Source organism: Manis pentadactyla, chromosome 5 (assembly GCF_030020395.1).
Source record: "Manis pentadactyla isolate mManPen7 chromosome 5, mManPen7.hap1, whole genome shotgun sequence".
NCBI classification, from domain to species: Eukaryota; Metazoa; Chordata; class Mammalia; order Pholidota; family Manidae; genus Manis; species Manis pentadactyla.
Window position 1 is genome coordinate 102,755,679 of NC_080023.1, and position 14,878 is coordinate 102,770,556.

Here is a 14,878-nt window from a genome sequence, read left to right on the forward strand (position 1 = left end):
GATTAAATAAAATGTTCATTAAATGCCAACTTAAGAAATCATAGACACATTAGTCAATCGTTTACCCACTTAAGTATAATAAAAAGTCAGTGTATATAATTTTTGATGTTAGCCATGATAATAATATATTTAATTATTTTTCTACACTCTTATTAAGTAAACCTCTTAGTGGAAGGAAAGGTCATCCTCAAATCTTAGAACTTCTCTTCCATTCTTTCAACTCTGTACCTTCTTGACATAATAAAGCACCACAGATAGTGATGTCTACAACTCACTAAGTAATCTTCTTTTGTTCTTTCCCCAAGCTGTCTTTTTGGTACCGTGTGAGACTTCCAAGGAGGACTGAGACACAGTTGAGGATGATTAGATTAGTTTCTAAGATAACATTTTCCCCAAGGTTTTGTGAACCAGTTTTCTCAATATTCTCAGAATTTAATACACTTCACTGAATACAGCATACCTTGTTGTATAGATTACATTAATTGACAGATAAAAAATATAAGATCAATTTTGTACCTTTTTTTGAATCATTTATTAATTCAATGATGAAATGTAGAACTTCACATTTTTCTCTGTATTGTTCAGTACTGGATGAATATGAATCCATTCATTAGAAGGGGTACAGTTTTCTTTGAATAGAAATTTCTCTAGAAAACCCAGTTCCACTGATAAAGAACTAAACGTGACTAATTCTAGTGTTCTGTTTTACATACACTAATTTGACTTCATTTATTGATTACTCATTAAAAAAATCTAAAATTCATCATAAAATGTACCTCCAATTTTGAAAAACAAAACCAAAGCACTGTTCTTCCTTATGTCCACACACACACAAAAATCTTGTGTGGCAACAAGTTGTATATATGCTTAATTTTAGGTATCTGGATTTTAGTTTTAATACTGTAATACATACACATATATGTATGTGCATATTTATATATTACTAATATATTACATATAATATATATAAGAAAACATAATACATACATCTGTTAGCTTACTTTCTTCCTCTGCTAAGTGGGATATATATGCTGTTTCACTAAATCTACAGCAAATTCCTCTTTTTCACAATATATTTTTTAGCAACTAGGAGATTTTAAACTTTTTTAAATTTCTACCATATCTCTTCTTAAACCTTATAATGATGTATAATGTATTTAATGCAATGTCAATTAATTCTCATTGACTAATTAATTGACTAATAATGACAGAACACTAATCTCTCATTATTACATTTCTTAAGTAGGATTTGAAAGAACCCTACAATTGCACAGTAAATACCACCTTTCTCATTAACCTGTGCCATTTCCCTATTCTACATCTCAAGTTTCTGAGTTAGTCCAGACTAGTGTATCTGGTTGTTAATCAAAAGAGTATGTGAATTTAAGGCTCTGATTGTGGTCATATTTGTAGAAAGACTTGACGTAACCATGAGGTGCTCCTGGTCACACAGTCATCTGGCTAAGAGTTAGAAATACTTCCACAGTAGACTGAAATATGTGCACATATACTGGCACTTATGCAGAACTCACAGGGTAAAAACGTGACACTTCACCCGACCAGGTACCGACATGCACATAAACTGTGGGCCAGAGTTCAAATAGAAGCATTTGCTTTCAGTTATTTTAAAGGAAACAGACATAGGCTTTTCCAAATTGACAAGGCACACTGACCTAGGCATACTACATCAGGACCCTGGCAAGAGTTAGCAGAAGAGGCCAGGTCAGCAACACTCACTGAGGCCCCTAGGGGCACATCCATGTCATGTGGGCAGGAGGAAAACAAATGTGACAGACTGCTCTTGAGGAACTCAGTCTAGTGACAGAAATATACACATAAGTAAATCATTTATTTGAGTGAGACCAGAGATATATTAGGCAGTTTGGGTTTCTGTTCTGGAGATAGTGGGAATATTTTAAATTAAACTTTTTTTTTAAGTTTTAAAAATTCAGAGTTTTGAATTAAATTTTAAATGTAATTTAATCTTTAATTAATGATAGTAACTTTAAATATTCAAAATTATTTTAATATTTAATTTTAAATATTCAATGTAAGACTTGGTACTTTTCCTCCTAGAAGAAAAGTTGCACAAAATCTCTATTTTCAATTCTACATCATACTTTTCACTATCACTAATCCTGCTGCCAAAGGCCCCAAATCAAGCAGGAAGCAAACATTTTTCAGCCTTCTAGCTTCCTTTTGCTCAATGACACACAATTGGGCTTTGCAGAGTTATAAAATTATGAAAGCATATGAGCCTTTTAATGATTGTTAGGGCCACTACCTATTAGTGCCCAGGATTCCCCATTCTGAAAGATGTCTGAGAGCAGGCAGAACGTAGAAGTGTTCTAAGAAACAATCGGCCTACACAAAACCTGTTTTTTTTTAAAAGCTGAAAAGTGGCGTAGCACAATCATAATGATCTTAAACCTACCACTGGGATTGCCAAACTACTATATCTAATAAATGTCTCCACAAAGCACAATAACAAGTCTTCCTCACGGGACATTTCTTGTGCCTATAAAACCCTAGTTGTCTTTCCAAGGAGAGGAGCGGCCATACAGCCACAGCCAGTAAACTGTCCCAGTACACGGTGCTCAAGCAGCCTAAGCAGATGCATGCTTCCCTGTGCATCCAGCAAGTGAGCAGCTCAGTAAGCAGGGGAAGACCCCTTGGGATCCGGTCATCCCACACAGCAGGGTGGCCCTTGCTAGGTGACTGTGTTCTGGCAAACCTTTTACATGCTTAGAATACACTAAGTACCTTGAGAGGAATTTAAAAGAACTAAAAGAGATTTTTCTCCATTTTATAGAGAGACAAAACTGTAAAGACAAAAATTAAAAACTAGCAGGAGTAGCGATAATGAAAATACTTGCTAACACATATTGGTACATAAAGGGCCCAGGTGTTTTGCATACATTATCTCATTTAACTTAATCCTCACAAAAATAGAATGAGGTAGGTATTATTACCTAATTCACAAAGAACAGAATTTTAAGGATTATTTTTACTATAAAGACAGGAAACTAGATCATCTTTCTAACTGTAATATCTCCAGTTGTTCAGCACAGATGCTCTGGTGCTATCGTTTAACTGAATGGGTTAAGTAAACTGCTCAGCCATTGAGATCCAGAGCCAGGAATCTACTGCTTAAAATTGCCTTTCTTAGTAGTATCTGAACTGAGCTGGGTTCTGTACACCTTCCACTTCTGTATCAACTGCTTGTTTTATACATTGACTCTAACATTACCAATCCTTCTGTAAATATAAAGCAAACTGTCCCAATTGATCATTGACATAGCCAGCCCTGAAGATGGCCCCTAGTGATGCCCCAGCTCCTGGTACTCACACCCTTGGGCAGTCCCCTCCTGTACTGTATCAGGGTTGGTCTATGTCTGTGTCTGTGTGACTAACAGCATCTTGTGGAAGTGACGCTACGGTATGTCCAAAATTAGGCTGTATAGGGCTGCTGCTCTCTCTCTCTCACACATCACTGTGCCTGGAAGAAGAAAGCTGCCATGTCATGAGCAGCCCTATAGAAGGCTCACTTGGTTAAGAACTGAAACCTCCTGTTAATAGCCATGTGAGTGAGCCTGGAGGTGGAATCTCCAACCTAATCAAGTCTTCATGGATTCCTAAGAGCCCAGCTGATTGCTTGACTGCAATTTCATGAGAGTTCCTGAGCTGAAACTCCAGAACTACCCAGCAAAATTGCTCCTGAATTCCTGACCCTCAGAAAAATACATGAAATAATGTTTGTTGTTTTAAGATGTTAAATTTTGGGGAAATTTGTTACACAGCAATGGATAACTAATGCAATCACAAATACATACAGATAAGATGGGCTATGATAAAAATCACTCTGAAAAATCGCTCAAATGTCATGCTTTAAGAAAAGTGATTCACAGAACCCTTGTAGTAGTCAAAGAGTAAAAACACATTCCATCTGACTGCTGGGTGAGACACAGTCACTGGGAAGCAGGGATGCTCTTCAGCGGGGATAGTGGAGGAAACTACGTGTATGTTTGCTGGATTGAGAAGCACAGAAGGTCCCACCTACTCAAAAATTTACTCTACACCCAACCTGACACACTCTGATTCTGAAATTTTACTATTACCAATTTAAAGAGCACTAAATGTTAACTTTAACACATTAGTTAGCAGCTACAATGAAAAGAAAGGAACCAAAGAGAAAAAGAAGCAAGGACAGAGACTACCAAGTTATAACCTTTATATGAAGGAAAAAACAGATGCAGTGCTTTATAATGAATTAAGGATACTTTGGAAATTTAAAAAGGATCAAGGAATACATATATAAATAACTTTACATTTATTTTTTTAAAGTAAAATTTTTGTAAAATTTCAAAAGTTTCAAAAATATCTAAATAGCAAGGTCAGAAACATGGAAGGTTTTTAAAACTCTTTTATAAACTATCTCAACTCTACAGTCTTAGAGCACAGAGGTTAAGAGAGGGGACAGGAAAGACAGATCTACTGGGTTCACATCCTACCCAGTCACTCACTGGCTGTGTGGCCTCAGGCCAGTTTAAGTAACTACTTTACCTCTACATGTCAGGATCCTCATATAACAAAGGAAGATAACAAGCACAGCACCTTCCTCATAGGTCACAGTAAGTAGTAAGGTTATAATATGAATAACCACTTACTGGCACATAGTGAGCATTCAGTAAGTTAGCTGCTATAATCATCATCATCATTATTAAGGATTAACTTATAAATTCCAAGATTATCACTATATATAACTTAAGGATATTTCTATAAATACTAATTTCCCTTGTCAATAAACTACAATCTGAATGAAAATAATAAATCAACAAGTAATAAAATCCTCCACTCCCCACAGAAACATATCACTACAGCAGGGCTCGTATTTAAAACCTCAAAGGATCAACTGCTTGTAATTTTACTTTAGTTGAAACTTTTAACCCTAATAAAAGATAAATATGTACCTTACTGGAAGATAATCCATTAAAAGTTCTACAAGTTAGTTAACTGATATTTTTTAATAATATGATCAAAGAAAATCATTTAACAGTTACACCTTACTATTCTGTAATAGATTCAGTAACATAATGTAGAAATACCATTTTATAAAGCTGATAGTAAGACAGAGAAATAGAAAAGAAACAGAATTAGAGGAAATATCTACAATTTTGGGTATAAGTGAAAAACATTTTTGATATTTCTTTTGCTGGTTACTTGGCTGGTATCACTGATATTTGAATTCTGCAGCAACACAATTTGAAATGTCTGAGGATCTTGGTGGCTTGATGACAATGGAGGAATCCTGTCTGAGCTATAAAAACATTCAAGTTGTTGTTCTCTTTGGAGATCCACATTTGACCTCCCAACTTTGCCATACAGAAATCTCCTGTGTCACCCAAAAAGACTCGAGGATAAACTGCCTAAGACTTTCCATCTTCACACAAGGCAGAGGTAGGAGAGCAAATGATATGTAATAATCTATCTTCCCTGGTAATGGGGAAACCCAACTGACTCAGAATTGGGGCAGAGCTGTGCTGATATCACAAGCTCAGCTCAATGCCCATTGCCCTCTCAACTTATTTAGACCATCCCCACCTCCAGACACTCCTCATAAGGTACAAGACCCAAAAGCTTTTCCATGTGCTCCTTTCTCTTAGAACACCAAACCACCATTTCATTATTTTGATACTATATTGCAAAAATTCCAGAGAAAATAGGACTGGAAATATGTCCTTAGGACATGAGATGTAACACTCCAGCTCGGAAACATCCAAAGAACTCAAAAGTGCAACTTTAAATGATTCTCTTTTTAAACAAGTAGTTACCTATCAAAAGATCAGAAATTTTTAAAAGCCTTCAAAACACTTTTCCTTTAGTGCAACAAATTAACATTTAATAAGAATCACCATTTCCTATGGAACTTAATAATTTTTTTGGTTTATTTTAAGTTGCATCTTTCACATTTAGAATTTCTGGTTCAGTTGGAAATGTTTTTTAGAAGTATGAACATGAAGTTGAACTGATTACTGTAAAATGTGTGCATGTGGGATGACTTGTTTATTTAGGAGATCCTTCTTCAATATCAGATACTTAAATCATCATTTCCAAAGCAAATTTTCCAAACTCAAATAAATTCTAAAACTAGAAGTATAACTGAGTCTCCAAAAAGGAGTTCCAATCTTCTGCCAAAACAGACCTCAAATTCTTAATCCCTTGTTCAAAAAAATTGGACCAAGTATTGACGTTTTCCACCAAGCAAGCCACATAGCCACAAATGTTTCTCATTTACTCTACTCCTGGGACATACAGCTCAAATAAAAAATTTCCTGAATACCCCAAATTTCAGATGCAATTTTGAATGCAAGTGATTCATAACGTTATACAGGAAACATTACAACCTTCTCTTACCAACTCAGTGTTTCTGGAATGCAACCCTCAGGAGATTATCCAAACGGATCAGAACACTGACATCACTGTCAGCCATGTGACCCAACCATCATGCACTCTGCCCCTAGCTCAGATGTGATTTTGATTGCTGAGCTATCTGCTACTCTGGCTACTGTTCAAGTAAGAAGACACCATCTCAAGGGAGCTACAAAGATCCATACTATGCTCCATGGCAAGAAACACGGTAACAGTGTACTCAACACTTCTCTTAGGAAAGGCCAAAATAGTGTTAAAAGGAATTAAAAGCACTGTCATCACATTTCCACCAAAGAACTCTCACAGTGGCCTCTGAACAGATTCTAATGGAGTTCAAGTGTGAAACTTCACAGAGCCTTTAATGAGTTCCACTCTAATCTGGCCCCACCTTAGCCCTCTTATTAAGTCAGTACCAAAGTTAAAACAGTCATCTTTTGTAGATTCCTATTTTCTTTCAAGGAAAGAAACACAGTTGATATAGAGGAAGAAAAGTACTGCAATGAGTGCACTGAATGAACGTGAAAACTGTTGTAAATCTTAGCTATTCTGGTTACTAATAGAGAAGTGCAGGTGGCTACAATACAATGAAATGAATAAATAGGGTATAGAGTAGTAAATGTAGGTAGTAAAAGACAGAGATGAACACTGGTATCATATTCCATTAACTAAAGGGCTTATTATGAGAAAAATGTACAGTTAAACGGAACTATTAAGAATTACCTGGGAGTGTCTAAGGCAAAACTCAAAGCTAAGCATGTATACCTTGAAAGTCTGGACAAATGGACGGAACTACTGATGCCACAGAAATAACAGCCAATAGGAAGAACTTTCTCAAATTAAAGGGCCGTGAGGAAAGACTAAAATCATTACATAATCATAAGGAGAAAAGAATCTACTTTACATATAATAATATTCTCTAAGACACAATGAAGAACCTTCAAAACAATGGGTTTGCCTAAAGTAAATTTCATGGCTCCACGGGCATTTTTGAAATTGGTAACATTTACAAAGAAACACGTAAACTGAGTCTGCAAATCAAAATTATGACATAACTGAGGATCCTGTGATATGAGTTTGTCTCAGGAAACAATGAAAAACACACAGTACTTGAAAAAAAATTGTTCACGTGAAAAATGTTTACATTAAAAAAAGAGATCAGTTTAAATTTGTGGTCAGATCAATGAATGTCATGAAAAATCTACGAGGCTTGAATATCTCTAGCTTCCAAAATATCCTATTTTCTGTCCCAACCCAGCCTTTTGCTAAGAGTTGTCTCTCATTTATCCACACAAAAGAGACAGTAACCACATTGGTTATGCAATATTTATTTGTACTGAAAAAAATTTGGTTAGCTAACATCAGGAAATAGAACAGTCTAGATGGCTGTTTTTTTCTGGTTACTTTAAAACCTAACACTGTGCATTTTCCCACTTGCCTCTGTCAATTTCATACTCAAAATTGAGTGAAAGCAAAATTCCCAAAAAATTATTAAACTCTCAGGAGTTTTTAAGAATAAATGACATGATACATATGAAGCTTATAGAATAGTGCACATGGTAAATAATCTAAGAAATGTTAATCTCTTATTCTTTTCTCTTCCCAACCACAGCCTTGCTTCCTCTTCTGCAATTTAGATCCAGGACCTGGGTATTCCTATGTGATCAGTCAATTCCCCAACAGAACCTAATGTTTCTTTATTCTCTTAATCATCTGATCAATGAATTTTAATTATAGGGCCCCTCTAAAAACTTCTCTTAACTTTTTCTCTTTTTGCCTTAATTTCCACTGAGGAACCACTTAAATTCAACTCATAGTTTGTATCAGAGCCTAATGTTACATGCAGCACTATGTTAAAATACAAAGAAACAGAATTTAATAAAACATGATTCCTGCCTGGGATGGTAACCTTTTGTGTCAGCTTGACTGGACCAAGGGGTACCCAGATAGATTCTTGCTCAAATGTTAATTTGGGTGTTTCTGTGAGAGTGTTTTTACCTGAGATTAATATTTAAATAGATGGAATAAGTAAAGCAATTTGCCCTCCACAATGTGTTGGGCCTCATCCAAGCAGCTGAAGGACTGAATAGAATGAAAGCGTGACCCTCCCTGAGTAAGAGAGGATTCTCCTGCTTGATGGACTTCAAACTGGAATATCTGCTCTTCTAGTCCTAACAGCCTTTGAATTAGGACATGGCCTTTTTCTGGTTTTACAGCAGCCTGTAGTCTCAGACTCAAACTAGAACATCAGTTCTTTTTCTACAGCAGCCTGTGGCTTCTGGTCTCAAAGTGGGACAATGGTTCTGCAAACTTTGGACTTGCCAGCCTCTATAACCACATAAGCCAATTCCTTATAATAAATCTGTGAATGTCTCTCTTTCTACACACACACACACACACACACACACACACACACACACACACACACACATCTATAGATCCTATTGGTTCTGTTTCTCTGGAGAACCCTGACTAATATACTACCCTGAAGAAGCTCAAAGTCTATTCATGGGGATATATCCAGTAAATTTTCTCCATGAAATCTTTCCCAAATAATAACACAGAATATTTTGCCTTGAGCCAAATAAGCCATCAAGTAAAAAAAACTATTAATAAACATTCACTGAATGAATTAAAAATACTTGAAAGCAAGATCTGCCAAGGACAATATCAGACCATGTAATTCATTCCCTCAAGAATTCTCATAAAGTGAGTGATCCGGTGTCAATTTACAGCTAGGCTTGCCCTTTCCTGCATATAGTGAGTAGATGATATTTCTTTGCTTTTATGAGTTAGTTACTGCTATTTGAAGCAGGTCATTGGGAAATACATTTAAAACAGGGAGTACAATTATAAATCAGTTCATTTCCCTCACAGTGCACATAGAACAAATAAGCAGCAAATAAGCTCACTTGAATGGCAGCCAAGTTCTTCTGCTCCTGAGATGGTGCCTCATGAACAAAGCGAAGCCAGTTGGAGTGTCGTGGGTTGGTAGCATCCAAAATGTATAGAACTTCTCCCTTACTCCCACGAACCTGAAACACAAAATGTTCCTAAATCTATACTTGAAGTCACTATTCGCCTACTAAATATATCAAGGTAATATATAATATTTTTCATAAGTATATATCTTTCTTATTGATAGCTGTTGAAGAGATGCTGGATTAACACCTATTCTTCCCCTTTAACATATATACAAATAGAGCCTACTACTTCATTTGGCAGATGCCTAGATTACTCACGATTGCAGTCAACTCTCAGAAACATTCTGTATTGATAGCTCTTTTCTGGTCAAAATTATTTCTTTGTAGATATATTTTAACATATGTGTTGCAACTGCAGTTGTTCCAGGGATAACCATAATGGCAACCCATCCCCTTTTTTCCACACAAGAGGGTACGTTCCCAGTTGATGGGGTCGAGATAGGGCAGTCTTTTCAATTTCTCTCTTCACCTGCTTACTGAATTCTTTTCCTATGAGGAGAACATTACCAATGGAATCTGACATTCACTGGGTCACAATTTCACATTTTTAACTAGTGGATGAGTAAAACAAGCTCCACTTTTTTTTTTATGGCCTGTTCATGGATTGCTGAGAAAAACAGTGGGCTCTCTGCTTTTTGTTTCATACCGTAAGATTTCCTGGGCAGACCTACTCAACACTCAGTTGGAGGGAAGGAGCCAATCTGCCATGTTTCTCAAATAACTCCTTTTCTTAAATGCCCAGTGATCCTCAATAATCATTAAAAAATCTTTCTAATGAAAGGCCCGACCTTCACTGGGTAGTAGGAATTTAATGTTCAATAAAAGAAGAATGTAGAACTATAAATACATCCTATTTACATCTCATATGTTTAGGTGTAAAGCTATAATAATTTTGTAACTTCTCACTAAATATAGTGAGAAGATCTGCTTTGGGAGACACCCTATAATTGTCCTACCTTCCTGCTTACTCCTCAATTCAGAACCCTCACTGTCTGCTGGGTAATGCCAGACATGTCCATCAATATTGCTATAATAGACAGAAAGGAACCTCTACACTTCTCTTAAAAGAGAACACCAGTTCACCTTTCTTTAAGTAGCAACAATAATAATTTTGAACATTTGGGTATAAAGTTTTGGAACAAAACTATTTATGTTGATAAACAGCTAAATTAAGAATGGGTAGCAATGCCACTAGGTACTTCAAAGAAAAATCTTCTCAGAACTTAAATTTAAAATCTACACTGCTGTTGAAATCCACATAATCAAACTAAATTTATGGAGGGAAACACCAATGCATTTGCCGAAGGCATCTCTCAGTTGAGAGGATAGCACCACTTACAAAAACTAGATAATGGCCCTTCTTAGTCATACACTTGTTACCCAGTATTAAGTACAATAAATATCAGATGTTTTGACATTCGGAATTCTTTCTTCAAAGATAAGAAACATAGCAAATATTTCTCTGTGACTTATGATAGTAAGCACATTTTACCAAGGGCATTGTTTTTTCTCTACGTATTTCAGCAGTTTCCCAGGCCCTTTGACTCCAACTATGCTCAATTATTCAGTATTAATGATTCATTTCACATCCACTAGATGTATGCACTTTCTGATTGTCTATACCTTCTCACTCCATATTCTGGCTTAAGAGACACATACAATTTAATTTTATATTAAAATTCCTCCAAACTCTGCTATTTTCAATAACCAACATTTTTATACTGATTTACTATTATTCATATTCTCAAAACAACATTTCACAGGCAGTTATGTACTATGGTTGCCTACACATTCATCCTGAAATAAGATTTTTTGTTCATTAACAGAGCCACTGCCCATTGTATGACTCTAAGTTCCTACACAGTCTTAATGGGCTACCTGCTTTCCCCATCTTTCAAAACTTCCAAGTGGCTGATCATCTCCTCATTCCACCATCCTGGTCTTCAACACTTCACTTTAGCTGTTTGATTATCTGCTCACACAACTTTTATTTTCCTACCCTAGCCACAGCATCTTCTTCACTGAAATATCTAAAAGAGACAATCCAAAGATAATTTAACCTATCTTTCCAGAGAAACCAAATCAAAAAATCTCCAGACAGATGGCTATTATTAAAGGCTCCACTTACATATTTTAATTTGATACTGAACCCTGAGATAATAAACTGAACAACTTTTAAGTCTAACAAATAAAGAAGATTCAAAATTCCTCTGAGTATCCTATTACAGCATCTAACTAAACTTTGCAGCCAAAGTATATTTTTTTCCTGTCAAAATCAGTCTTCCAAATAATACCTTCTTTTATTTGAATATTCATGGCAGTGAAGTATATTGGTTACTGTCCTCCTGAGGCTCTCCTTACACATCATACCTGGGGTCTGTAATGAAGGCCACATTCTCATCTTGCAGTAAAAACCAACTCAGTTCCAAATTCTGACTTACTTCCTAAGCCAGCTACACAAAAAAAGGAAGTACGAAAGAAATGCTGAAGTAGGAAAGAAATGCTTACGTGAAAAATGAAAACCTTCATGCTTTGATATAGACACTCATATCCCTAAGACTTTGCCACTTTATATTAAATGAGAATTATCACTGTGAAGGAACTTGGCAAGTTCCAGTCTCTGTTAATGCTACCATCGTTTCAAGCATCCAAGAGAATGGGCTACCATGGATCTGTCCCTTTTTCCAGACTAAAGAGTGGCAGAACTAAATATAAGTCACAGTTGATTCTGTCTTCCCACCTAGTAAAGGATGGAGGAAATCACAAAAAGATTCACCTCAGTAAGAGAAAACCCAAACACGTAAATGAAAGAAAAAAATTGGAAATAGGTTAGTGATATAATTTTTCTTTCCTTAAATTTAAACATTTTTGTTGTTTAACTGGAACAACTATACACAGAGAAGCTTATTTATTATGTGGATGGTTAATTTTCATAGGAAAAGGGTCTACAATGTTACTTATTCTATTATTTTCCTTCAATTAAATTATTTTGAACGCCAGAGGAATTTTTCACTCACTACATATAGGCCATCAAGGTTCCAAGAGCAAAATAATCAGCCAGATTTGTCCCCAGACATGGTAAAATGTAACCAACAGAATTTTATTTAACATATGGTAAATTTTAATGGCAGTGAAATACAGTCAGTTACAAAAAATATACAATAATGTACTTAATGAGAAGTCATAGTATGTTATGTTGTATGATTTATATATTAAAGAAAATGTATTTCTCTTTCTGTCTTTCAAGGAAGCTTTTCAGAGTAAGTAGTTTTAAGCACTAAGATTTAGAATATGGATGTCTTTGGAGTACAAAATGTCATCATATTTTTTGTATTTAAACTACAGGCATTCTTTCTGCAATTGCTTTTAACTGAAGTGCAGCCAGATGCCCTGGCTTCAGTGTTTAATTAGCCAGACTTCAGGATATCTTTAGAAGCACAAAACACCAAGTGTGCTCAAGTAATCAGTTCTGACAGCACACTGTTGTCAGATTTAAACCACAGAGAGACACACTTGCAAAAATCAGCAAGGATCATCCCTAGGAAACCGTAGTGATTTATAGTTTCTAAGCAAAGGGTATGGGTTTTTTCCTATTGATTTTTCCAAGGATTCTGTCTAAAATTCTTGCTTGTTTTGGTGCTTATAAAACACAGAACAGGCACACACACACACACACACATCACTATAGCATATATGCTTATATTTCCCCCTACCATAATATCTAATAATCCCTATCCATGGATTCCCCCACCTTGAGATGGGAAGGCAGACAAACAGAACAGACTTCTACAGATCCAGTCTTCTTACTAAACAACATCCAGAAGATAATACATGCAAAGTTAAATAACTTAAAAGAACTGATGAGGAAAAAAGTCTATTTTTCATTACAAATAATTGGTGCCCTAAATATTTCAAGCTCAAAGGAATGTCAGGAAGGCATTCTGGAATAGTAAAAATGCTGGAGAGTGAGGTGTTTTGCAAGCTCTGACTGCATCCTTTTGGGGGTGTCATTTCCTCTCACTGAGCTGAGTCATGGTCTTCAACCTCTAAAATGGGGACAATAGTCTCTGTTCTGACTTCACAGAAACTTCGGGAGCCCAGGAAGAGGCATGACTGTACTCTATACCAACGGCTATTCTGCAATCATCAAGTACAGCTGAATCTTGGACAACACGGTTTGAACTGCATGGGTCCACTTACAACATGGATTTTATTTCAATAAATATATTAGAAAAATTTTTGGAGATTTGTTACAATTTGAAAAAACATTTACCCTATTTAAATTTATTGTAAGAACAGTATATGATACATATACAAAATATGTGTTAATTTGACCATTTATGTTATTATTAAGGCTTCCAGTCAGTAGCAGGGTATTAGCAGTTAAGTGTTTAGGCAGTCAAAAATTACACATGGATTTTCAACCTCAGGACGATTGGCACCCCTAACCCACATGTTGTTTACGAGTCTAATGTTTCATTAAAATGAGAAAAGTGAAGCTCACAGGGTCTAACAGACACCTTAAAAAAAACCGCTTTCAATGACACAGCTGGGAGCACACGTACTATTTTCCTGCTATGTCAAGTTTTTCAAAGGACAAACTTGAAGGATATCCTAAAAAGCACTATTCAAATCCAAATACATGTTCAACTACCCTCTGGCTGAACATGTGATGTAATAGCAGGGGCCATTATAAGATAGTAGCAAATCCAGATGTCATTTAAGCTGAATTACACTTTTCCTTAAACTAAATGGAAGCATATTGCTCTGTGACCAGCTGCCATCAACTCCAGCTCTGTCCTCTAGCAGACTTAATTCTCTTCCACATACAGCCCTTCAAATTTCTGAAGGCAGGAGTCCCTCCTCTTTGTTTTCTCCTCTACAAGACAAATAACTTTTTCCTTGTCTAATATGATTTAAATTCCTCCACTAACCTGGTTGCCATTTTATGGATGCACATTAACTTGTCAAAGCTCTCTTAATGTAGAGGACAGAATACAGCACAAAAAAGACTATTATGACCCAGGATCTGGGCACTATTTCTACTGATGCAAATTAAAATCACAAAACCCTTTTGGTTACTATATTGCACCTTTAGGAGAGGTTGCCTGCATCAAGGAAATTCTGGTGATACTGTCAACGACAAAATGGCAAGTTTAACTGAGGTGTTTGGTCAGGTTTATGCAGCTAAGTAAATTATGAACTTGGGCAACTGACCACTCAGAGATAGAAAAGTTTTATTTGGTATGGACCCAACAAATATTTTATTCACTAAAAGCTCAACTAATGCATTATTTTTTACTGCTATTGCCTTTCTTTCCTTTAAAAGTTCAAAAATATTTTATGAGAGGTAATGAGAGACTTAATGTAAAACTTTTTAAAGCACTCCTTTTTGGATTCTTGCCTTTCAAAGTACACTTAAAATTGGGCTAATTTTTTAAAAGAAGAAATAACTGACATAACCCAAA

General features: G+C 35.8%; 1 protein-coding gene across 9 annotated transcripts in view; it reads right to left on the minus strand.

Annotated features, from left to right (window-relative positions):
- PRDM5 (PR/SET domain 5) overlaps positions 1-14,878 on the minus strand; it is a 241,328-nt gene that overhangs the window by 149,016 nt on the left and 77,434 nt on the right. For 7 of the 9 annotated variants that reach the window (XR_005032232.2, XM_036922984.2, XM_057502578.1 and 4 more), the window contains one exon: positions 9,339-9,461. The exons of 1 other annotated variant lie outside the window; for it this stretch is intronic. Coding sequence is in view for 6 of the 8 variants with exons in the window: in XM_036922984.2 (XP_036778879.1) it covers positions 9,339-9,461 (123 nt within the window). In the remaining 2 variants the exon portion in view is untranslated. Of the gene's footprint in view, positions 1-9,338; positions 9,464-14,878 lie in introns of those variants that run through there. One more of the 9 variants, XM_036922987.2, reaches the window with a different exon arrangement.